The sequence below is a fragment of the Microtus oregoni genome, unplaced genomic scaffold (assembly GCF_018167655.1).
Source record: "Microtus oregoni isolate MIOR12 unplaced genomic scaffold, Mior012 000019F_ref0000042, whole genome shotgun sequence".
In the NCBI taxonomy this organism is placed as follows: Eukaryota; Metazoa; Chordata; class Mammalia; order Rodentia; family Cricetidae; genus Microtus; species Microtus oregoni.
This window is the reverse complement of record NW_024543078.1, coordinates 20,046-45,512: the sequence shown is the minus strand read 5'-3', so window position 1 is coordinate 45,512 and position 25,467 is coordinate 20,046. Positions and strand designations below refer to the sequence as shown.

At 49.2% G+C, this 25,467-nt stretch overlaps 2 protein-coding genes across 5 annotated transcripts in view; one reads left to right on the top strand and one right to left on the bottom strand.

The window, feature by feature from the left end:
- Positions 1–5,112, bottom strand: part of LOC121459322 (zinc finger protein 740) — a 10,895-nt gene extending 5,783 nt beyond the window's left edge. The window contains exons 1-3 of one of the 2 annotated variants that reach the window (XM_041668908.1): positions 4,518–5,112; positions 3,268–3,778; positions 174–323 (exon numbers count right to left, since the gene is read on the bottom strand). In XM_041668908.1, coding sequence (XP_041524842.1) covers positions 174–323; positions 3,268–3,276 — 159 coding nt within the window. In that variant the 5' untranslated portion in view covers positions 3,277–3,778; positions 4,518–5,112. The remainder of the gene's footprint in view (positions 1–173; positions 324–3,267; positions 3,779–4,517) is intronic. The other variant, XM_041668907.1, reaches the window with a different exon arrangement.
- Positions 4,017–25,467, top strand: LOC121459321 (cysteine sulfinic acid decarboxylase). Of its 3 annotated transcripts, none has more exons than XM_041668906.1 (15): positions 4,017–4,211; positions 13,498–13,634; positions 13,831–13,957; positions 14,046–14,136; positions 14,447–14,553; positions 14,874–14,989; positions 15,434–15,513; positions 15,805–15,859; positions 22,469–22,585; positions 22,662–22,726; positions 22,950–23,031; positions 23,395–23,594; positions 23,682–23,733; positions 23,860–23,949; positions 24,623–25,467. In XM_041668906.1, exons 2-15 carry the CDS (start codon positions 13,509–13,511, stop codon positions 24,794–24,796), a joined length of 1,482 nt encoding a protein of 493 aa, XP_041524840.1. In that variant the 5' UTR covers positions 4,017–4,211; positions 13,498–13,508; the 3' UTR covers positions 24,797–25,467. The 3 variants fall into 3 exon arrangements, with proteins under 3 accessions (XP_041524840.1, XP_041524839.1, XP_041524838.1); XM_041668905.1 differs by lacking the exon at positions 4,017–4,211 and adding an exon at positions 4,435–4,624; XM_041668904.1 differs by lacking the exon at positions 4,017–4,211 and adding an exon at positions 13,171–13,304.

Sequence of the window (25,467 nt, the reverse complement as noted above, 5' to 3'; positions counted from 1 at the left end):
CGTCTTTCCTGCTCTAGGAGTTTGTAGGTACAAGCGCTCCAAACACCCACACTCATTCTTGCCCAGATCCCCACTTCTTCTAAACAAAGCGGACAGGAACCACAGCTTGGCGCCTCCTGGCAGAGCTCAGGCTGCCCGACCCCCAAGCACCACAAAGGACTCAAGTGCTGTACCTGACTCGAGCACCTCAGCACATCAGGGCTACCTGCCCGCTCGCCATTTTCCGCCTGCTTGCTGGCAATCTGGCTTAGCATCATCTTCTTGCTGGCTGCAGTGGGAACCAAACTCACACCCGCTAGGCCTTCACAAGCCAGAAGACTTGCCTAAGTTGAAAGGAGATGAGGTGTCAGGTCACCTGGCAGGGCTGGACAAAAACAGGCTGCTATCCTGAACACATCTACCATCTACACTCAGCAACAAACTGCTTCTCCGCACGGAACAAACCCTCACTGTCAAGCCTTGTTCCTTCAAATCCTTACTGTCTTACCAAGAACTACTGCCCCCTTGGCATCCTGTAGTGATGAAACACAGATCAAGTTAATAATCACACAGTATCAACACTTGTGGTTACTGTACCAAACAGTATGCGTGGCTACATATTACCTAAGGCATTCTGGGCTTTTAACTACAGGAATGAGGTCTGTCTGTCTGACCCACTGAAACTGGAGATCACTAGCAATGTCTTCCTTCCGAATTCTTTTTTTTTTTTTTTTTGGTTTTTCGAGACAGGGTTTCTCTGTGGCTTTGGAGCCTGTCCTGGAATTAGCTCTGTAGACCAGGCTGGTCTCGAACTCACAGAGATCCGCCTGCCTCTGCCTCCCGAGTGCTGGGATTAAAGGCGTGCGCCACCATCGCCCGGCTTCCTTCCGAATTCTTTTATTTTCGTGTGCACTATGCCAGCAACATAGTGGAGATCAGAGGACCACTTGCAGGAAACCAGTTCTCTGGGGATCTAATTGGTTGATTGGTTGTCAGGCTGACAGCTGAACCATCTTGCTCCCCCCTCTTTTTTTTTTTTTAAGTTTTTTGAGACAGGGTTTCTCTGTAGCTTTGGAACCTGCCCTGAACTCTGTAGATCTGCCTGTCTCTGCCTCCTGAGTTCTGGGATTAAAGGTGCAAATCACCACAGCCTGGCCCCCTCTTCTACTTTTTAAAAGATTTTATTACTATTTTTTTTAAAGATTTATTTATTATGTATACAGTATTCTGTCTGCAGGTCAGAAGAGGGCACCAGATCTCATTATAGATGGTTGTGAGTCACCATGTAGTTGCTGGGACCTTTGGAAGAGCAGCCAGTGCTCTTAACCTCTAAGCCATCTCTCCAGCCCTTATTACTATTTTTTTTTTATATTATATGTGTGTGTGTGCCATATGTGGGCAAGTGCCCAAGGAGACCAGAAGGGGATATCAGATCCCTGCAGCTGAAGGGAGCTGAGCTGGCTGATGTGGGTGCTCTGGAAGAACAAGAAATGCTCTTAACCACTGAGCAATGTGTCCACCAACAGTGCTCAGACTCAAAGCCAATTTCAGATGGGCAGGCCTCGCTGGTGCCAACTACATTTTCTTTTTTTTCTTTTTTTTTTCCAACTACATTTTCTATCAGGTTATTTCTCACTTTAGATTTTTAAATTTCCTAGGTGCTGTCAGTTACAGAAAAACTCAATTGCCTTCATTCTGAAGTTGAATATACAGTTTCTCTGACCACTTAGGCTATTTATTTATTCGTTCATTTATTTATTTATTTTGTCTTTTCTAGAGAGTTCCTCTGTATAGCCCTGGCTGTCCAGGACCCAGGAACTCGGAGACTTGCCTAGTGCTGGGAAAAGGCGTGCACCACCACACCTATCCCACACTGCGAACCCCCTCTGCCTTACTTAGGCCACTTATATGTATACACTACATAAAGTGTTTGTTTGTTTGTTTTGTTTTTGAAGCAGGACTTTGGAGTGTAGCATTGGCGTCTACCCTTGAACTCACTTTCACTCTGTAGACCAGCCTGTCTCTGCCCCTGCAGTGCTGGGATTAAAGTGGGGCGCTGCCACTGCCTGGAGTGTACATAAAGTTTAAGAAAGTCAATTAAACAGGGGTGCTCTGAGAAATTACCCCTTATTCTAACACAACGGTTCCTGAACTGACTTTACTGAACTAGTACTCCAGAACGTATACTTTTCCTACTCAGAAAGTCCAAAGTTAAAAACCTTAGCTCTGCTGTTTGGGCAGTAATTCTGGGAAAGTCTCTCTACCTTTGCAGCTTTGCTTCCTTCAAATGTGAAATGCCTGTCAGAATGCCTGCCCTCACAGGGTCAAGGAGAACAAAACTGGTGTAAAATGCTTAGCAGAACAGTAAACACCGTGCTGGGGAGTAAGAAAGACGAAATCCAGAGACTCTTCTCTGCGGGGAGGAAAAAGCTGTGCACGCTGCAGCACTTGGAAGCAAGCCAATCCCACTACAATCAGGCTGCCATCCTGGTGCGACTGGTGCAGGAGTTGTCCTCAGAGAATGCGCAAAGCAGCAGCAGCATTTCCCTCAGAAGACTACAGCAGATCCTCGGGCCATCTTGTCCTTCCACTCCATCACTCCCCAGAGAATAACATCTAACTCTTTAGGAAGGGCACAAAAAGCCCCTGGGCCACACTCTGCTGACTTCTCCAGAAAACAACCCCCACAATCATTATCTACCCTTTCTCCCTAATGATGCCCCATTTAATCCTCTGGCCCCCTACCTGCCAGTACCCGGTAGTACCCTGAACCTCATCCCATTTTCCCACACATCTAAGCCTCTGCCCACACAGTCCTTCTGTCTGAATGGCCTTCTCTGTTCATTCAGCTAGCAGAACCCTACGCATCCGTCAAGTTTCGCCGTCTTCTCTCCATCCAGGCAGAAGCACCACTTTGCAGTGGTGTCCCTCTATCATTGCAAACTCCTTTAGTCAACAGATGCGGACGCTCTACTACCAGCCAGCCACTATGCAAGGCACTGTGAACATAAAAATAAATAATAGACTGTCTTTCCATTCCTCCCCCTCCCCCCAACTAGCCTGGAAGCTTACTGGGGACAAGGACAATCTTATTCATCTTTGTATTCCAAGCACAATGCCTTGCATGTTACAGGAGCTCAATAAAATTCCTGCTGAAAAAGAAAAACAAATGAAGCATTCACCAGGCTCTTCACTCCCTCATGCCCAAGTACTCCACGTACCAGAAGTACAGAGTATAAGGTGCTTTGCCCACCGACATCAGTGCCTGGGACGTGGTGTATAGCCTACCTCCTTCATTTGACTGGAAGCTCCCTGAAGGCAGGGAGGCCTGTCTCCTTTCCTTCCTCTAGATCTCCCCCTGGTGCTTAATACAGAGCTCGGCTTACTGGGGATGGTCAACACTGTTGACTAAGGCAGAATTCAAGAGTGACACTGCAAACAGGCTTCCCAGTGAGCGGTCTTGAAGGAGGACGCGAGAGCTTTTTACCTGAGCCATGCTGATTTTTCATTTAATGAACCCAAAAGTTCAGAAGTTCTTTATCCAGCTTTCCTTAAGACACGGTAGTTTGAAGAACTGTCACCAAATCACAGTAATGGCTCCTTCCTTTTCTTTCAGTTCAGTTGCCATAATGAACTGCCTTTGTCCTCTCAAAGAATTTAGCGTCCTCCAAAGGGAAAAAAGGTGTTGCAAAAATCCGAGGTCTGTGGCTTCTGCCTATTGTCTGAAGAAATGAGAGTCTATCAGTCTTGGCTTCCCAGTTGAATTTTCTTGGTGAAGCTCTAGGTCTGCTCCGGAAATCTGAAATCAGAAAGGGAGACGAGGCCCGTAAGTGCAACATCCTCAGGCCATACGCTCGCTCAACTTATTTTGCGGGGCGCTCTGAAGCTCGAAAGGAGGACAAGAGTCAAGAGCTTTCTTTCTGGGTCAGTATAAGAAACTGGCCTCCTGGGCCGGGAAGAGCAGCCAACAGGAGTAAAAGGAAGCTGGGTCTTCAGGAGAGACACTGCCAACAGAGTAAAGGCTCGGATTTGGCATCTTAGGAACGGAAGAAGGGGGCGGAGGCCCTCTGGGGCTTTTGTGCAGAGTGGGCCGGCCTGCAAGGCTGGCACTCCGCAGACGCTGGCAGAGCGTGGTGGAGGGAAGCTCGGGGACCACCGCTGAGCGCCGGGGTGCCTGCTGGACACCGACGGGCAGTGCCCACACGTGAGCGCTACTCCGAGTCCGCGCGAAGGTACGTAAATCCGCCGCGGAGGTGGAGGGCCGGCGCGCTCTCTGCAAGCAGCCGCAGCGCGGGGACCGGAGCAGAGCATCGCGCGACCTGCATGCTCGTGCCCGCGTCCCCTCCCAGCGAGCCCCCTCACCCCGGCGGGGGGCGGGGCGGGGGCGGCCGCGGCCCTCCCCTCGCGGCCCCCTCCCTCCTCCCTCCCTCCTCCGCCCCGCTCCCCTCCCCCTTCGCGCGCGGCGCCCCACGGCCTGCGAGCTGCTGAGGAGCCGCCGTCTGCCTGCTCGACGCTGCCTCCCCGCGGCGCGCGCCTACCTGCCCGGCGCGGCCTCCCGCCGTCTCCTCCGCCGCGCGGCGCCTCCTCCAGGCCCTAAGCACCCGGTGCCAAGCTCGCGGCCGCCGCTGCCCGCGCCGGGACCGAGGCAAGTTTACAAACACCAACCCGGGGCCCGTTTCCCCGGAAGCACTTCTCCCTCCCCCTCGTCTTCTCTGCCAAGCGGCCACATCCACTTCCGGGCTCGGGAGCCTGGTCAGGAGGGGGCCGCCAGAGAGGGGTGAGGCTGGGGACGCGCAGAGTGCTGCAGCTGGCGAGTGGGAGGGGTGGCGATCGGCAGGACCGGAGGAGGATGGTGCGAAGGGGTGCGCGTGCGCCCTGGCGCGCGGGCGCCTTGGCCGCCATCTTGACTGAGGGCAGACACCAGGCTCGCTCCTGAAGTCTTGAGGGGCTGAGTGTTCTTTGAGAAGGTTCGGTAATTGAGCTGGTTGACTTCTGGAAAAACTCCCTCTCTCTCCTGTTGCTCCTAAGTCCGGAGCCCCAAGTAGACGCTAGAACAGTTCGTACCCCTGATCTTTTCATTTAACTTGGTCAGGTTTGTGTTTCCTGGCTTGTTATCCGGCGCAGTCCTGCAGACAGGTCAGCTGGTAGTAGAGTTAAATCTTTGCGCCGTCCTGCAGTACACGCTAAACCACATTCCGAGTGTGAGTCTCGGAGACGTTCCCGAAGTATCCAAGGCAGCCCTGCTCCGCTCCCGCAACCTTGTGCCCGGAGCTAGACTCGTTAGTTTCTCTCCTCCCTGTTCTGGGTGATCTAACCCAGGTTTCCTTGCAGGAAAACGCCTTCTTTTCCCCTTCGGTGGACTTTTTGTTGCAGACTTGGACAGGCACGTTGCTCCCTGGGCCAGGCTGCATTTGAAAAAGGGAAAATTAAACCCATCCTCGAGCAGCTTAGCATTAGAGAGGGGTCCTGTTAAAAGATGGAATATTCGAAGTGCACACTTAGCAGAAGGAAACAGGGATTCCACTTACGTTCCACTCTATTCTAGCTGCCGTCTGGTGAGTGTAGGAGACTTCAAGGCACTATCGAAGAAAAAAAAAGTCCATAATGAAAAAAGATAAGGCTTCCTAACTATAGACCTGCACATTTTAGACCATTCAAGTAATTTCCACGATCCTCTTAGGATCATCCTAAAATTGACATACAACGGAGAGAAATGTCACCAGGAATGTTTTTATTATTGTTGTTGTTGTTTTTTAGTTTTGTTCTGTGTTTGTTTTTGAGACAGGGTTTCTCTGTAGCTTTGGAGCCTGTCCTGGAACTAGCTCTTGTAGACCAGACTGGCCTCGAACTCACAGAGATCCACCTGTCTCTGCCTCCCGAGGGCTGGGTTTAAAGGTGTGCGCCACCACCACCCGACTTAAAGTTTTATTTTTATGTGTGTATGGGTGTTTTGCCTGCATGTATATCTGTGTAGCACTTGAGTGCCTGGTGTCCTTAGAGGCCAGAAGAGGGCATAGGTATTCATTCACCTAGAAACCTGCCAGAGACACTTAGGGTTAAGACTGTTGGATCCACCCTGTGGGTGTTGTGAACTGAACCTGGGTCCTCTAGAAGAGCAGCCGGTGCTCTAAACTGCTGAGGCATCTTTCCAGTCCCTATTATTGTATTTTTGGTGCTGGGGACAGATGGGATGCATTTGGAATGCGTGGCCTGGCATATGCTAGACACTCAGCTACTGCGCTGTCTCTACTACTCTCCACCGCTGCCCAAGTCTTACCATTTGTGAATTGTACCGTGAGACACTTTTTCTGAGATCAGACAAATATTTTTTTTACCCAGTACATGTTTTTCGATCATTTATAATGTGTCATACAGTATATTTTATTTTCTGTTTTTATTTGAGGTAGGACCTCATTCTGTAGCTCAAGCTGGCTTCCAAGTCTCCTAAATTCCTCTTGCTTGGCTACAAACCCAGTGGGTAGTGTATATTTGACATCTGATGGGGGGAGGTGCACGCCCTTAATCTCAGCACTCGGGAGGCAGAGTCAGGCAGATCTCCTTGAGTTCGAGGCCAGCTGGGCTACAGAGCAAGTTCCAGGACAGGCTCCAAAGTACAGAGAAACCCTGTCTTGTAAAACAGAACAAAACAAAACACAAACATACCACACAAAATGCCTGGAGATCAGGAATTTGGGGTCATCCTCTGAAGCAAAGTTCATATGCTTTGGCTGCATAACACCTTGTCAAGGTGGTGGTGGCACATACTTTGAACTCACAGAGATCCGCCTTGCCCTTGCCTCTCTAGTGCTGGAATTAAAGATGTGTGCTACCACTGTCCAGCCAGAGGTCAACTTTTGAGAGTCAGTTCTCCGCTTCTACTGTGTGGGTTCAGGGATGGAGAAACGCAGTTCACCAGGCTTGAGAGCAAGGGCCCTTGCCCGCTGTGCCATTTCAAAGGCCCCAGTTTGTTAACTTTCTAACAATACGCCTAGTTAAAAGAACTTCTGGAGGTAGCTAGTTGTCCGGGTCTCTTTGCCGTCAGGCAGGACTCCTCTGGTGCAGCATCCCTAACTCAGCCTTTCTGTTTCACTGTATCACTTCCCCAAATAGTGCTGCCATGAGTCCCGAGTGCGTCCCCACCTCATTACCTGAAGGCCAGCACGTGCGATGGGCTCCTTTGCTGGCTGCTAGCTGGAACCCACAGGATAAGCACAGTCCCTGGGGCAGTGCCAACCAAGCAGAAGTAGACAGTCAGTGTTTGCTGAACAAGCTAAACCATTCTCTTGAGAGCCAGTACGGTTGCATAATAGACACAAGCTGTCTAGTTCCCTTTGCCGCCCCTTAGACCTTTGATGATAGTGAATAAAGAAGTTGGGAAATAGTCGCAAGCCTTTAATTCCAGCACTCCTGAGGCAGAGGCAGGTGATTTCTGTGAGTTCAAGGCCAGCCTGCTCTACAAGAGCTAGTTCCAGGGCAGCTAGGGCTGTTACACAGAGAACTTTGTCTTGAAAAAACAAAAAAAAAAAAAGAAGTTGGGAAATAGAATGATGTTCAAGGGACGTTCTTTATACTTGGGAAAATTTTGGAGGTTTTTCTTTTTTTGTGTGGTGATGGGAATGGAACTGAGGGCCTATCACAGAACTACTCCTACAGCCCCTCCTTAAGCATTTTATTATCATTATCATTTTTTTTGAGACAGTGTCTCTCACTGTGAACTCACAGAGATCTGTAAAGGTGTGCACTACCACACTCAGCCCCTTCTCAATCTTTTCTTGTTTTAAAGTAACTTTTATTTTAATGGTGTAACTAAGGTGAGATTGTTGTATATTTAATTTGGAGGCACTGTTGTGGTGCTTGGCTTTGTCAACCTGACATAACCTAGATACCGGACTCTCCTCAGGAACTGTAGAAATCACGTTGACCTTTGGCCACATCTGTGGGGTGTAAACCTTGATTGTTAATTGATACAGGAAGACCAAGTCTTCCCTGATTTGGGGACCCTGGACTGTTAAGACATAGGTGAGGGCTAGTTGAGTACTAAGCATGCAGGTCGAGGGGTACATTCATTTCTGTCTGCTGTTTCCTGCATGTGTATATATGCACCACACGCATGCAGTGCCTGAGGAGGTCAGAAGAGGGCATTGGGTCTCCTGAGACTGTAATTACTGTTAACTTGGGTGCTAGGAATTAAACCCTACGTGTTCTATCCCCAGCACTGCACGTGAAGCAAAGCAAAGTGAGCACAGGACTATGCACCTACGCTCACACTGCTGAGGCAGGAGGATTGCTTCAACTCAAGAGTGCTGGGTCAGACAGAGCAGTACAGCAGAACTCTGATTCCTAAGGCAAACAGTGCAATTTTGAAGTGTGTTACTGCTTCATAGAAACTGACTGATCCACTTATATAAAACTATATTGAGATGTCTGTTTATTGTGGTGGAGGTGTGCTGGGAGTCACAGTAGGAAGTCACTGTAGCACTGAGCTACACGCCTAATTTTCGAAAGTGGTGGTCTACAGGGCAAGTTCCAGGACAGCTAGAGCTGTTAAACAGAGAAACCCTGTCTCAAAAAAAAAAAAAAAAAAAAAAAAAAAAAGTTGTGTGTCATTCTGTTTTGCTGAAGCTAAGGGTCTGGACATTTACTAAGACATTTTAAAAATATGATTCTTAATTCTATTTGTTTGCTTAGCGAGCTGCCTGTGTGCATGCACTTGTATCTTTTGCAGCAGAGAACAGCAGCTGCAAACCCATTCTTCCACCGTTTGCATTCCTGGGATCAAATTCAGGCCCTAAGGGTGGGTGACAAGCACCTTTAGCCATCTTACTACCCCTCTAAGGCATTTTTTAAAATTATGTTTACCTGTTTTGTGTGTATGTGCATGTGTGTGCATATGCATTCACGTGCGCATGTATGCAGAGGTTGAAGGACAACTTCTCTACGAGAGTTAGTTCTCCACATCTTTCATGTGGGGTCCACGGTCCAATCCAGGTGCTTAGTGGGAAGCACCTCTCACTTACCGAGCCATTTTGCCGGTCCAATATTTTCTACATTGGTACAAGGTTTATGAATGTTGACCCGGTCAGACATGCAGGTGGTTGTCTCTGCAAAGGTGGAAAACTGGTGTCCTCGTCCACTATTGGTAGAACTGTGAAGGGCACCTATTTTGGAAAACAATTTGGCAATTCCTCAAGAGGTTAAACATAGTTAGCGTGTGACTCAGCAGTTTTCCCAGCAGGTATATCCTCAGGGGAATTGAAGACACATGTCTGCACAAGAACTTGTACACAAATGTTCATAGCTGCGTTATTCATCATAGCCAATGCCACAAGTGACTGAAACAGTTAGGAACTTATAAATGGCCAAATGAAGTACATAATGTTCCTATAGAGTATGAACCAGTCATAAAAAGGAGTGAAGTACTGGCTCATGCTGCAGTCTTTAGAACAGTGTGCTTCTTTCCCCAAGGAAGCCAGTCACAAACCCCACATAGTGTCTGCTGCTTTTTCAGCGGCCTGCACAGCCGGCAAATCTGTAGAAATGGAAAGTGGATTTGTGGGTGCCAGAGGTTTGGGCGGGAGAAACCAGTGACTACGGATGAGTTAGGTAGTGGCAGTGCTTGCTCAAGTTTGTGGCTCTACTAAAACCCCTGGATAAAGGGATGAGTTCTGCGGTGTGTAAAATTTATCTCCTAAAGCTGTTATGTTAACAGTGAGGAAGCGCTGTACGTACTAATATGATACGTACCCATATTTTGTTTGTGGAAAGAAAGCAGTATGTAGAAGAATGGTTATGTTCCTGTTGTGTAAAGAGGGAGAAAATGTATTGACATTTGTTAGTATTTGCAGTGAAAATTATGAAGCCCGGTTCCCTTTTTAAAATGTGGTTCATGGGCCTCCCTGAACCAGTGTGAAGGTCAGCATAGTGCATCTTAAGTACGGAATGTCGTGAAGTAAGATCTGTTTTTGGTTTGTTTTTGTAGTGCTGGGGATGGAACCCAGGGTTTTCTATGTAGTAGGCAGGCTCTGATCTCTAGCCCAGTTTGCCCATTTAGTCTCTTGACCTTTGTTCTCCATGTTTGCCGCTGTTGGGGTGGGGGAGGTAGCAGAGTGGCTCTGAGGGACTGACCCTCCATCTCATATCCTGGCTAGTATTCCCGGTTCCCCAGACCCAGAGAGTGCTGGCCTGAGGCCTTGTGAAGACTGACAGTGGATTGAACAGTTGCACTCAGGAAGGTGGCTCTGTTCCAGATCCACGTGCCCCTCAGTTTTGCTGCTCTCCCCACCATCCTCTGAGCCTTGCAAAGACTCAGCTCCCTTAGATGATCTCACTCGGCTCTAGCTGGGTCTTCCCCTAGCGTGGATCTCTAGGATGGACACATCCAGGAGGTCTCTCTCATATTCACTTTCATTCAGGTTTCTCCCTCTTGCTTCCACATTCGTCATGGGTTATAACTTTTCTGGCCACCCAAGTACAAACTCCACAGTCACCTTTGATTCTTCCATTTCCTTCAACAGTGCCTTTGTCAGAATCAGTGTAACCCAGAGAATGACCAAAGCTGGTGTGGCTTCTCCTTGTCTATCAATTCTGCATCTCGCTGCTGGAGACTGGCCTCTTGAGCATCAGTTTTTCCCTCCCTCCCTCCCTCCCTCCCTCTCTCCGTCTCTTCCTCTCTTGCATGTTCTTTGAGACAGAGTTTACAGAGTTTCTCTGTGTAACAGCTCTGGCTATCCTGGAACTTGATCTATAGAGTGGGCTGGCCTCTGCTTCCCAAGTGCTGGGATTAAAGGCATAGGCCACCACCACCCAGCCTTTTCTCCCTTCCTTCTGTCCTTTTTTCTTTCTTTCTTTTCTTCTCACTCTCTTTCCTTTATTTCTTCTCCTCTCCCCCCCTCTAAGATAGGAGCTTTCTATGTAGTTTTTTTTAATTTTTTCTTTTATTGATATTTATTGAGTTCTACATTTTTCTCTGCTCCCCTCCCTGTCTCTCCCCTCCTCTCTTCAGTGCTCCCCCACAGTCCCCATGCTTCTAATTTACTCAGGAGATCTTGTCTTTTTCTACTTTCTACTTCCCATGTAGATTAGATCTATGTAAGTCTCTCTTAGTGTCCGCATTGTTGTCTAAATTCTCTGGGATTGTGGTTTGTAGGCTGGCTTTCTTTGCTTTATGTTTAAAAACCACCTATGAGTAAGTACATGTGATCACTCAAAATGATGTTTTCTAGCTCCATCCATTTTCCTGCAGAATTCAAGCTGTCATTATTTTTCCCTGCTGTGTAGTTCTACGTAGTTCTGACTGGCCTCCAACTCATAGTGATCCTCTTGCCTCAACTTCCTAAGCACTGAGACTGTAGTAGTGGGCCCACACACATCCAGCTAAAAGCATCAATTTTTAAAAAATGTTTTTTGTTTGTTCAGTTTATTGTGTTTTTAGAGACAGGGTTTTTCTGTGTAGACCTGGGTGTCCTGGAGCTTGTACTGTAGACCAGGCTGGCCTCGAACTCCCGGAGATGGCCCCTGCCTCTGCCTCCCGAGTGCTGGGATTGAAGGTGAGCACCACCACCGCCCGGCTCATCTTTCTCATTCCCATTCTAATTCTTGTTTTGTTTTTGTCTTTACTGGTCAGTGTCTTTGTGTGTAGTGCTAACTGGCCTGGAACTTGCCATGACACTCCTGTGTCTGCTTCTTGCTGTGGTTGCAGGCTTGAAGCAGCAAACTAGCTGTCAGCATCAACTTAATTATATGACTTGCTGCAGACTCCTTTAGTGACTTCATTTTCTGCAGCGTAAAATTAGATTCTTAGGTCAGGTTGATGCTTAAGGCTTGCCATAACCCACTCAACTTTGCCCCTGCATCCCAGCTGGCCAGTTCCTGCCGGAGTCGGAAGCAGCTTGCTTACTCCATGTTAGCTCATGGCCTTCTTCCTTCTGTTTCAGGGCTCCTCGCCTGCCATTTACCTGCTCGGTCAGGATCAGATCCCAGGCCATTGTTGCTGCATGTGTGTCAGTGTCCGCCAGCAGGGCAGGGCTGTCTCAGTCCTAGCATGGACGCTTGTGTGGCACAGTTCCTCTGGAAGACTTCAGAAGTCAGGGCAGGGGAGGCTTGGCAGCACAGGCCTGTTAATTGCGGTCCTTGGGAGCTAAAGCAGGAGGATTTGGTTTTAAGGCAAGCCTGAGCTATGTCTAAGTCTCCGTCTGCAGAAGGGATGTGGATGCTAGGGTATGGATGTAGCTCGGTTGTTACAGTGCTTGCTTAGAGTGTACAGAGCCTGGGTCTGACTTCCAGGATGACATAAACTGCCTGTAGTGGCTCATCCCTATAATCCTAGCCCTTGAAAGGTAGATGCAGGACGATGAGGAGTTCACAATCATTGTTGGCCACATATCCAGTTGGAGATCAGCCTGAGATACAAACAACCTTAAAAAGAAGAAGAAAAGCCGGGTGGTGGTGGCACACGCCTTTAATCCCAGCACTCGGGAGGCAGAGGCAGGCAGATCTCTGTGAGTTCGAGGCCAGCCTGGTCTATAAGAGCTAGTTCCAGGACAGGCTCCAAAGCTACAGAGAAACCCTGTCTCAAAAAAAAAAAAAATTACGTATACAGTGTTCTGTCTGCATGTATGCCTGCAGGCCAGAAGAGAGCACCAGATCTCATTACAGATGGCTGTGAGCCACCATGTGGTTGCTGGGAATTGAACTCAGGTCCTGTGTAAAAGATCAGCCAGTGTTCTTAATCTCTGAGCCATCTCTGCAGCCCAAAACTAGGATTGCAGTCTCAGCGGTAGGATGGCTTGACTTGCACATCTCAGGCCCTTCCTGGGCCCTCTGCCCTTGCCTTCCTCCAGTCTTTCCCCACTTCCTGGGCACTCATGATGCCCTCTCTGAGGGGATGTGCCACCTGCTTTTGCCTTTCTTGTCATGGCCCCACCCTTCCTCTGTCAGCTAATTATTATTATTATTTTTTTTGGGGGGGTTTTTCAAGACGGTTTCTCCGTAGCTTTTGGTTCCTGTCCTGGAACTAGCTCTTGTAGACCAGGCTGGCCTCGAACTCACAGAGATCCGCCCGCCTCTGCCTCCTGAGTGCTGGGATTAAAGGCGTGCGCCACCACCACCCGGCTATCAGCTAATGATTACCCAGGGAGCTCAGCCTAGCCAGCTGTCCCTGTCCCAAATCTGTAAAAGTTCTCTTTTGGGCAAGGGTCATGAGAGTTATGCCCAGCCATGTGACTGCTGGCTTTACCCTACTCCTCTGCTGTCTTGATCCTATTATTCAGAAAAGTTCATTGTGTACCTTGTCGCCAGCTCGTCTGAACTTAGGTCTGAGCAGAGAGGTAAGTGCTGTGTCCTTGGCGTGGGTTGCCTTTCCCTTCCTTCTTGTCGACACTGGCTTTCTCTCTGGATGCTGCCTCCTCCCCGCATCTGCACTTAGCATGGACCTCGGGCCCCTTACCAAGTAGGAGGTCTTGCTTGTTGGGTCCCGGTGGGGCACAGGCTAAATGAGGCATGGTTCCACCCTGCTTGCAGATCTCATCCTGATGGCTGCCTCCCAACCACGTACTGCTCTGAATGGGGATCCCATGGCTGTGGAGGCCTTGCTCCAGGACGTGTTTGGGATTATTGTAGATGAGGCCATTCGGAAAGGGACCAGTGCCTCAGAGAAGGTGGGCCCTTTCTCCTTCCTCCTCCTGCCCGTGGTCTTGTAGACTTGACTCCAGTGAGTTTACCCATGTCCCTCATGAGTCTCAAGAGCTGCACTCTGGGTTTTTGGTCCTTCATTCCCCCTTGCTTGTGTATGCTTGGGAAAGAGCATTCTTGAGCTGTCTTAACTGTCATGGCTGCATCTCGGCCTCCTGTTAGGTCTGCGAATGGAAGGAGCCTGAGGAGCTCAGGCAGCTGCTGGATTTGGAGCTGCAGAGCCAGGGCGAGTCTCAGGAACAGATTCTGGAACGCTGCCGGACTGTGATTCACTACAGTGTCAAGACTGGTGTGCCTGGGAACCTGGCGGGAGGGCTTGCTGGCCCCAGGAGTACCCAGGTCCACCCTGAGACCCCTGCCTGCTCCCCGTCCTCCAGGTCACCCCCGGTTCTTCAACCAGCTCTTCTCAGGTTTAGATCCCCATGCTCTGGCTGGGCGCATCATCACGGAGAGCCTCAACACCAGCCCGTGAGCCATCTAGGGCCCTCATGTCTACAGAGAACTTGGGTTTGCTGGGGAAGTCATCTGGGTAGGACAGGACCGTGGTTTCTGCCCCTTGCCCCTGTTTTTTACAAATGCCTCCTGAGAGAATGTTTTCCCTCCTGTCTGTCCTTTGGCCTTCTGTCCTCCAGCCTCTTTGTGCCTCCTACCCCACTGTTTTCTCATGTGAGCTCTGGTTCTTTGACATCCACCGACTTCTCTCTTGGGATCCTTCACCCCCTCTGACTCAGCTGGGCAGTACTCCTACCTGGCCCTTTTCACTGATGTTCCCTGGCAGGTACACGTATGAGATTGCCCCTGTGTTTGTACTTATGGAAGAGGAGGTGCTGAAGAAACTCCGTGCCTTGGTGGGCTGGAACTCCGGGGACGGGGTCTTCTGCCCTGGTATGTGAGAAGAGGGCCGTCCTTGGGTCTTTGTAAAAGCCCTGCCTCCTGTACTTTCTCTTATTCTGTGCAACTAGTGCGGAGGACAGTGGCTGTTTCCTTTCGGGTCCCACTGGGCTAGACCACGAAAGGCTTCCCGTCATGGGGAAGTGACTCTAGTGGGCAGCTCAGGGGGTATAGAGGGTCTCTTGATCCCAGAGCTGGTCTGGCCCCTGTGCTATTTGTGAATCCTAGGAATTCCTGGCTTGGGAGCTAATGTGAGGCATTCTGTTTGACCAGCATTACCACTCACTTTTGCTACCATTCTCTCCCTGGGACAGGGGGCTCCATCTCGAACATGTATGCCTTGAATCTGGCCCGCTATCAGCGCTACCCAGACTGCAAGCAGAGAGGGCTTCGGGCACTGCCACCCTTGGCCCTCTTCACATCAAAGGAGGTAGGGAAGAGTCACAGGCCTGGCCCTGACTCCTGAGTCTAATCTTCTGCCAGCTCAGCTAGAGACCCCACAAATCTTCCTGGCTTCCCCTGCCTCCAGTGGGTGAGGCCAGATATTCTTGCTTTCCTGGAGGTGGGGTGAGACAAGTGCTGTAGGCGCAGGTTCCACCTCTGAGGTAGTTCACGCTCCAGCGGCACTGACATCACCTGGGAGGCTCTAGAAATGCTGTCGCAGACCCACCAGCTCCGAGCCTGTATTTAACTCAGATCCAACATACTCCTGCACATGAACACTTGAAGGCCCTGGCCACAGGGTCCCATCAGTCCTGGCCACAGAGTCCCATCAGTCCTGGCCACAGGGTCCCATCAGTTGCCCTCCCCAGCCATAGTGCCTTCTGGGCCGCGGCTCAGGCCACGCTAACTTGCCCTCTGCATTCCTCCACAGTGTCACTACTCCGTCAGTAAGGGAGCCGCTTTTCTCGGACTTGGCACTGACAGTGTCCGAGTGGTCAAGGCTGATGAGAGGTGAAGGTCCTTCTGCCGACATGGCCCTGACCCAGCTTGGCACAGCTTGGCACCTACTTGCCAGATTGCTCTGGCCTCAGGCCCTGTCCCTGGTGTACCTCTCCCGCCTACTCTTCTTTCAGAATTGCTGCTCCTGCTTCTCAGTGCCCACTAGCATCCTCCCCAGTGCTCTGAGGTCTCAGTCTGTACCATGACCTCTGTATTGCTCCTCTCCTTACCCAGCTGTGTTATGTGAGCACTCCTGGTCTGGAGCACGTGCACTGGCTTCACTCACTCAGTTTTCCTTTTCAGAGGGAAAATGGACCCTGAGGACCTGGAGAGGCAGATCAGTCTGGCTGAGGCTGAGGTGAGTGAGGTCACTGGGTAGTGGGGCAGGGACCCTCTGTCCCCTCAGGAAAGATGGTTCAAGTTCTTCCTGCTTGAGATGCTCCTCACGCCTCTCCTTTAGTGTCGGGGACTCTACAGACACTTGTAGGTGGGTTAGGTTCTGAATTTCCAAGGAGTCCCAAGCAACCCTGTGGGGATGGTGGTAGGTGCATGAATAGTGTGGAAGGTTTCTGTGGACCGAGAGTCACACAGAGGGACACTGGGGAGGATATGCAGGCTTTGGTGAGCATTGCTGCCATGGGGGAGAAGGTACGGCATGTTTGATACCCTGCCCAGTTTTTAAGTACATCTGTCGCAGATTCAGAGGTCCTCTGCTCAGAGAATTGTTAATTAGTACAAGTTCATAGAATTCTGTGCACGAGGACATTTATTGGAACAAAGTATGAACTGAAAACAATGCCCTAATGCCTGTTGCTAGGTAATATAAACGCTGACAGGTCTGTGTGAAATGACAGAAGGCTGCTCTAAGGATGGATGCGTTCGTGTGCAGAGTGCTTAGACTAACGCTGGACGCAGATACACGTCCAGACGTCAGCTGTGTCTGCTGCCGCGCTTGTTTTTAGGGGCCGGTTCTTGCTGTGCAGCATGCATTGGCTTTGAACTCAGTGTGTAGCTCATGTTGGCCTCAAACTTGATCTTCCTGCCTTAGCTTACTTGGTGCTGTGATTACAGATGTGGGCTGTGATCGCAGTGTGTGACAAAACTATTGTTGTCTTCATCAACATCGCCACCACCACTAGGGTACAGTGTAGCCAAATGTAACAATAAGATATGAATGTACATATGATAACATGAAATACCTCCATATACATGAAATATGTATTTCATGTCACTGTATAGAATGAACACCCTATTTTGCTATTTAGAATAATTGTGTTTACATATTTTAAAAACTATTTTATTATGCTTTTATGTGTATGGGTGTTTTGCCTGCATGTATACCTGTGATCCATTTGAGTTCCTATATCTGCAGAGGCCAGAAGAAGGCATTAGATCCCCTGGAACTGGAATTACCTGAACCCTGAACCAGGGTCCTCTAGAAGAGCACTCTTGACCACTGAAAACAATCTCTCCAGCTCCAATATTTTTGTAGTTAAAGGATGTGTTTGTGTGTTAGCATGTTACACTTGTGGAGTCCAAAGGCATCAGATAGCCCTGGAGTTGAAGTTACAGGCAGGTGGGAGCTACCTGAAGTGAGTGCTGCTCATTAAACTCAGTCCTCCAAAAAGCAGCACCTCCAACCTATGTCCTCTTCATCGTTAGTATTAATAATTGTTATTTTATTATTATTATTATTATTATTTTGTTTTGTTTTGTTTTTTTCGAGACAGGGTTTCTCTGTGGCTTTGGAGCCTGTCCTGGAACTAGCTCTTATAGACCAGGCTGGTCTCGAACTCACAGAGATCCGCCTGCCTCTGCCTCCCGAGTGCTGGGATTAAAGGCGTGCGCCACCATCGCCCGGCTTGTTATTTTATTATTATATAGTAAGCAGCATGCTGATTCTGGTTTATGTTCTTCATTGGAGTGTGGTCCCAAATGCCACACCCGTAAAGAAAACTGACCCTCCTCTCAGAAGTCAGCAACTATTGATGTTCCCAGCTGGGGATAGAGAGTCCTAACCTGCTTTCTGTTGTCCTCCAGCAGAGGCTAGGCCACCAGAGCTGCAGCCTGAGGAAATAAATTCTGTTCCCACAGGCATTGACTCTTTCAAAGCTGCTCAGAGAATTTATCTATATCTCTGTCCTGCTAAAGAACTCATGATTCAAAGGTTGAGGTAGAATCCTGCTTCCCAGAGAGGCTGAAGAGCAAGCAGCTGACCTAGCTCACCTCCTCACATCTCCCAAGAAGTCTTTGTGCTTTTTCTTGTCCCTCCTTATAAACCCTTCTCCACCTGGCTCTTCCTTACCACTTCCTGTCAGTTGCTGACGCAGCCTCGGGACTGCAGGTGAACTTTATCTTTCCATAATTAAGTAAATGTTCCAGAGCATAGACAGAAGTAACACACCTTAAAATAATATTCTACAGCAGTTTACTCTTTCATTTATTTTGTTCTTTGTTTCTTTTTTTTTAAGATTTATTTATTTATTATGTATACAGCATCCCTTCTATGTATGCTTGCATGCCAGAAGAGGGCACCAGATCTCATTATAGATGGCTGTGAGCCACCATGTGGTTGCTGGGAATTGAACTCAGGACCTCTGGAAGAGCAATCAGTGCTCTTAACCTCTGAGCCATCTCTCCAGCCCTGTTTTTTGTTTCTTGAGACAGGGTTTCTCTTAGAATTCACTTTGTAGACCAGGCTGGCCTCAAACTCAAAGAGATCTGCCCGCCTCTGCCTCCCTCCGGATTAAAGATGTGCACCGCCACCGCCTGGCCCCAATCTGTTTTCCAAAGTAACTTTACCATCTTAAAATTCCAGCAGTGGGGGCTGGAGAGATGGCTCAGTGGTTAAGAGCATTGCCTGCTCTTCCAAAGGTCCTGAGTTCAATTCCCAGCAACCACATGGTGGCTCACAACCATCTGTAAAGAGGTCTGGCGCCCTCTTCTGGCCTTCAGGCATATACACAGACAGAATATTGTATACACAATAAATAAATAAATAAATATTTTAAAAAAATTCCAGCAGTATATGTTCTTCTAATTTCTCTTCATGCTTGCCAATTCTTACCAATTCATCACGTGGTGTTGGGAACTGACCCTGGGAACTCTGCAAGAGCAATGAGCTCCCTTCACCACTGAGCCGGCACTCCAGCCTGCTCATTTTATTTTGCTAGATCATTTTTATTAGTGTAGGGAAGACTGACACTCATAGATCCCTGTAAGACAACTGAGTGTTTGCTGTGCTGGGAGGTAGATAGGAGCATTGGTCAAATCAAGTCAGGAGCTGGGAGAGACACTGGAGACTCTGGGGAGACGATGGAATGCATTAGGGTGGGTCTTAAGGCCAGACAATGGCTGGCCCTGGAGCTGAAGAGCTGAGGCAACCTACTTCCCTTGCTCCCCACACAGCCCTCCCCATCCAGGAGGACTTGCGAGGGGCAGGTGCTGCCTTCGACTCCACTCTCTCAATCGTCCCGTCCAAGGGGACCTATGGAAGTGAGCACGTCTGGTTGTTTGTTGTTCTTGTTGTTGTTTGTTTTTTGTTTTTGAGACAGGGTTTCTCCAGTAACAGACTTGGAGATCTGCCTGCCTCTGCCTCACTGCCCAACACAGATCTGTTTTTATTTTGTTTTATGACAGTGGCCGGGGGCATTACTACATTCATTGAGAACAGTCCAGAGTACTGTGGCTTGGATATGGTTTGAGTGTGTCTGAAAGTTTGTGTGTTAAAACTTAATTTCTGGAGCCAGGCAATGGTAGTGCACACCTTTAATCCCAGCATTCAGTACACAGAGGCAGGTGGATCTCTGTGAGTTCGGGGCCAACCTGGTCTACAGAGTGAGTTCCAAGACACCAGGGCTACACAGAGAAACCCTATCTCAAAAACAAAAGCAAAAAACTTTCTGTCGAATGTATTTGTCATTTGATTATCCCTTCATCCAGCAATAAACAGTGGCTGCTTCTACTCTCTACTCTCTAGCTATTGGGAAGGATGCTGTTTGGACAGCTACCTCTTTAAGACCCTGTGATTAATCCACTTTAGTACAGGGAAGTATCTGAGGCTGCGTAATTTAATAAGAAAAGAGGTTTGTTTTGGCTCACAGCTCAGGTTCAAGGTTCAAGGCTTAAATCTGGTGTTGGCCTTCTTGCTGGCAAGCACCAAGTCAGTGCAGAACTTCACACAGCAAGAGACACAGCCAGGTGTTGGTGTCTCCTTTGGTCTCCCCTTCTTCCTCAAGCACTAGTGGTTGACCATAAGGGCCACCTGATGACCCTAAGTAGCCCAGTGTTCCCCCAGCATCACAGTTGGATTACGTGTCTACTCATAGTTGACAGTGTCGCATTAAAGCCGTGCCGAGACCAGAGCTTTCCACCTGCAGCGGGGAGGGTTCCACTGCTGGAAATTCCATTTTAATTTTTTTTTTAATCAAAGTCCTATTATATAGCCCAACTTGACTTCAAACTTGGAGTGATTCTCCTACCTCAGCCTCTTGATTGCCACAGCCTGCATATCGGGGTCAGGGGACAACTTTTTAGAGTCAGTTCCCTCCTCCCACCATGTGGGGCTCAGGAGTCAAACACAAATTGTCAGACATGATGGCAAACACAGTTACTCCTCGCCATTTTGCTGCTTATACTACCCCTGCCTTGGTATCTTGTGCTTTGGATATCATAGCTAACCTAATCAAAGAGCACAAAATTTCTTTTTATAAGTGTTTTATACTTTTAATTATTCAAAATTTTTAAAGATTCATTTCTGTTTTTACTTCTGTGTATGTATGTATGTTTGTGTGTAGGTGTGCATGTGTGTGCAGTGCCCTTGGAGACCAGCAGAGGGTGCTGGGTTAGACTCAGGTCTGCTGGAAGCAGTGGATGTTCATAACTACTGAGCCTTTTGCCCTGTTTCTTATAATTTACATTATTTTTGCTGTTTTGTTTTTAGTTTTTGATAACAGGGTCTAAGTGTGTAGCCCTCAATGGCCTGGAACCCACACCACGCTGGCTTTAAACTCAAAGATACCCACCTGCCTCTGCCTCTCAAGTCCTGAGGTTTAAGGCATGACCACACACAGCATAAGTTAGGTCTGTTCATTTAGACAGAGTCCTGTGTAGCTCAGGCTGGCGTTGAACTCCAGATTCTCCTGCCCCTGAATCCCAAGTGCCAGGATCACTAAGTGTGGAGCCCCACCTGGCAGGTCTCTCACTTTCTGTATCTTTGGTTTTGTGTGATGTGTTCAGTACTGGCGACTGAACCCAGAACACTGAGCGTTCCAAGCGAGTGTTCTGTCACCGAACATCTCCAGAGCTCTCTTCTGGGGTTAATTAACTAATTGATTGATGGATGTTTTTTAAGACAGGGTTTTTCCTTGTAGCCCTGGCTGGTTTTGAATGTGACAGTCTTCAGCTGCTTGAATGACTTCGATTATAAGCTAGTACCACCAGGCCTGGCTACAGGAAATTATTTTCTTATTTTCTTTTGTTTTTGACACAGGGTCTCACTATGTAGCTCTGGCTGTCCTAAGTTCTCCATGTTGACTAGGCTAGCCTCAAACTCACAGAGATCCGCCTGCCTCTGCTTCCCAAGTGCTGGGATTAAAGGTCATGCCTGTCTCTTAGTTTTATTTTTGTGTTCATGTTCCATTGTGTACACACAAAGTGAGCTAATGTGTTTTGTTGTTGTTGTTTGCTTCTTGTAAGTTTGGTTCTGGAGATTCTGCTTAGGGCCTCAGGCATCCTAGATAAAGTGTTCTTGCCCTGAGCTGTCTCCATCTCCAGCTCAAGATGGTTTTATGTATTCTGATTTTAGGGAGAAAATATTTGTGAACTGGTACTTATTTTTTGTTTTTAATTTAAATTTAATTTTTATACATATGTGTGATTTGCCTGTATGTATATCTGTGTGCCATGTGTGTGCCTGGTACCCAGGGAGGCCAGAAGAAGGTGTTGTTGGATCTCTTGAGACTGGAGTTACAGGCATTTGTGAGCTGTCAGTGTGGGAGCTTGAACCTGGGTCCTCTGGAAGATCTGCTGGTGGGTGCTGTGCTCTTAACTGCTGAGCCATCTCTCTGACCCAGTAGTGTTTAGTTTTTAAATATTTGATAGAATTCATTAGTGAAGCCATCTGTGTTTGGGCTTTTCTTTGTGGTAGTTTAAATTTGTTTTGTTTGCTTATCTGATGTCAGTATGAACTTTTATAGTATGGAACTTTCAATAGTATTTGGCTCTTAAGTAAGACATCACATGTTATGTTTGTATGTGCATGTGTTTGTGTGCATGTGCTTTGGTGTGCGTGTGCTATGGTGTGCACGTGCGTAGTATATGTGTGCAACAGTGTGCATGTGCTGTGGTGTGCGTGTGCAGCAGGATGCATGATGGCAGTGTGCATGTGCCGTGGTGTGTGTGTGGTGCTGCAAGTGTGTGGTGGCATGCATGTGCCATGGTGTATGTGTGAGGCGGTGTGAGTGTGCGGTGATGTGCGTGTGTGGCAGTGTGCATGGGCGGTGTGCATGTGTGGCGGTGTGCATGTATGGTGGTGTGCACTGGTGTACATGTGAAACCCTAGCACCAGCTTCTGATGTTGCTCCTCAGGAGCCTTCCATCTTGCTTTTTGAGATGGTCTTTTACTGCCTGATGCTTACCAGCTAAGCTAGGCTGGCTGGCTCAGGGTCTACGTATCTGTCTTCCTAGAGCTGGGTTTGCAGGCTCATGCCACCATGCCTAGAGGTGGGTGTGTGTTTTGTTTTTTCATATAGGTTCTGGGGATCAACCTGAGGTCCACATATTGAGTCACTGTACTGACTGAGCTGTCTCCCCAGCCTAGCACTAAAACTAAAAGAGAACCTAGGAAGACCTAGGTTCTGCTCATCTGCATTGTTGGGGACAAGGGTGCAGAGAGCGTAGGGCCATCTCCAGAGTCTGAACAGCTTGAACTCTACAGCTTTTTTTCTCCTCTACCTTTTGGCGACAGGGCTCTGTGCCATTTCTGGTCAGTGCCACCTCTGGTACCACCGTGCTGGGGGCCTTTGACCCCCTGGGTGCCATTGCTGATCTTTGCCAGCGTCACGGATTGTGGTTCCATGTGGACGTGAGTGAGACTTGGGTCGAGGGGGTAGGGTGGGCTCCACTGAGGACAAGACCCATGCTGTTCTCCTGCTTCACAGGCTGCCTGGGGTGGGAGCGTCCTGCTGTCTCGGACACACAGGCATCTCCTGGATGGAATCCAGAGGTGCACACAGCCTCCTTCCCGAATCCCTCCCTTCAAATCTGGGGTCCTCACCATAGTCACAAACTGTGGAGCCTGGGGAGGGAGTGGTGAGATGGGACTAGAGAGAAGATTGACTGAAGGCAAGAGGGAGGCAGGCATGCAGGAGAAGGGTATGCCCTTTACTGGATGTCTGGAAGGGGAGGGAGGAAGAAGCACTGACAAAGTTTTGCTCTGTCTCACTCAGGGCTGACTCTGTGGCTTGGAACCCTCACAAGCTTCTCGGCGCAGGGCTGCAGTGTTCTGCTCTTCTGCTCCGGGACACCTCGGTGGGTCTGCCCTCATCCCGGACCCCAGCCTCCTGTCCTCTGTCCTGCCACAGAGGAACCCAGGCCTGAATGTGCTCCCTTTACCCTCCCACCTGAAACCAAGTTTCTGTGACTAGCTCCCATGAGCCCAGTGGCCTGTTCTTGTGTGCCAGAAAGGGTTTCTAGCTTGTCGTGTGGTCAGAGGGATCCTGGACAGAATTTGGGAAGAGTTTTGGTGTTAGGAGCGACCCAGAGAGAGGTCAGGGTTGACTGGCAGTTGCCCTCAATGCTGCCCAGCTCCAGGGAGAGGAAGACGCCCCACCCCACCCCACCCCCGTGTGCAGCGCTGTAGGAAGGCCCGCTCTGACAGCTCTCTCCCCACAGAACCTGCTCAGGCGTTGCCACGGGTCCCAGGCCAGCTACCTCTTCCAGCAGGACAAGTTCTATGATGTGGCTCTGGACACTGGAGACAAGGTGGTGCAGTGTGGCCGCCATGTGGACTGTTTGAAGCTGTGGCTCATGTGGAAGGCGCAAGGGGAGCGAGGGCTGGAGCAGCGCATCGACCAGGCCTTTGCGCTCAGCCGGTAGGTGCGGGAGGACCCCAGATCTCGTCCTCTTCCAGGTGTTTCCCTGCCTCTGCCATGTGTGCTTTTTCACCCCTTATCCCCCAGGTACCTGGTGGAGGAGATAAAAAAGCGGGAAGGATTTGAGTTGGTCATGGAGGTAGGACTCTTGGATCCTTTGAGTGCCCTGCTCCCATCCCATACATGAAGCCTCATAAAGGTCCAGGACGGAGACGGGGAAACAGCCCCATTCCTCAGCTCATCCCTTCCTCATCCCTCCTCGCAGCCTGAGTTTGTCAATGTGTGCTTCTGGTTTGTGCCTCCCAGCCTGCGGGGGCAGAAGGAGAGTCCAGATTACACTGAAAGGCTGTCTCAGGTAGGCTTCGCCCTCTGCTGGCTCTGCCTGGTATAGCATGCTCCAGCCTCACTCTTGAGATGGCAAGTGCAGAAGAGCACCCCCCTTGTCTTCTTCTTTCGTGGGGTTCAGAAAGGGAGAAAGATATGTTTCTGGAAAGTGAGGAGACAGCAGAATGTTACCAGAGGGACTCACCAGTGTGTGGCAGGAGTAGGTTTGCCACTGTGCTGGGGACGGAACCCAGAAGGATTGTCCCAGATGTGCCTGTATCCTTAAGAATAGATTAGTGCTGGACGCCTTAGTACCCTGGAGAGGCAGCAGAGCCGTGGCCTCCTGGGCTGTTACTGCAGAAGAGGACTGTTTATCCTTGTGTTCAGTAAATGAAGTGTTTTTGTAAGTTACCACTAGATCACACGGCACAGGTGATCTTCGTCAGGCACTAAGGAAGAGGTATTGAGGATGAGCGCTTGAGATCCAGGAGGAGCAGCGCTGGTTGGGAGATGTTCCCGGCTCCAGTTTTCTTGGAGAGAGGAGAGGGTGGGAGAAAGCAGAAAACAGGGACGGTTGCATGTGGTGGAAAGGGTGTGAGCAGAGAGCCCACTACAGACGGTGCAGCATGTAGGGACACGGCTTCTGGACGCAGCTGGTCCAGGCAGCTGCAGCAGCCGCTTCAGGGCTCCCCCATTGCCCACAGGTGGCACCTGTGCTCAAGGAGCGCATGGTGAAGAAGGGCTCCATGATGATTGGCTACCAGCCCCATGGGACCCGGGCCAACTTCTTCCGAATGGTGGTGGCCAACCCCACACTGACCCGGGCCGATATAGACTTCCTTCTGTGCGAGCTGGAGCGTCTGGGCCAGGACCTGTGAGCTGCTCCCTCTCTCCGCCTCACCCCCTCACCCGATCGCTGGTGGCCTCCTGGGTTCTCAAAAGGAAGCTTTGTAGGAAACAGTGGTCTTGACTGTGTGCTTCCCCCACACTAACCCTTCTAGTGAAGCCTTTGCCACTAGCAGGGAGTTTAAATACACCGCAGTATGTTTTTATGAAATACGTGTGGTGGCAGATGCTTTTAATCCCAGCAGAGACAGAGACAGAGGCAGTGACAGGAGGATCTCTGTGAGGTCAAGGCCACCCTGCTCTACAGAGTTCCAAGACAGCCAGGGATGCACAGAGAAAGCCTTGTCTCAAGCAAACAAACGAAATATTCTTTCATTAAAATTATGTTTACAAAGAATTTTTTTTTCGTCACACATCTGCCTTTATTGTAAACAGCAGTTGAGAATTTTTATTAATATGAGGGAAATGGTATATTGAAAAGCTAGATACGAATTTATATAATCGTGATTTCTGAGTTTTGCTGAAAGCACACATGTACAGGAAAAGGCTGATGAGTGGCACTGTGAAGGCGAATGGCTTCCCTGCGGTGGGATAGTGGGCAGTTTCCAGTCAAACCTCTTAGACCTTGGGTGCTTCCTCGTTTTATTATGCAACAGATTACATACTTTTGAAACAGAACAATAAAAATGAAGCTTCAATTGTA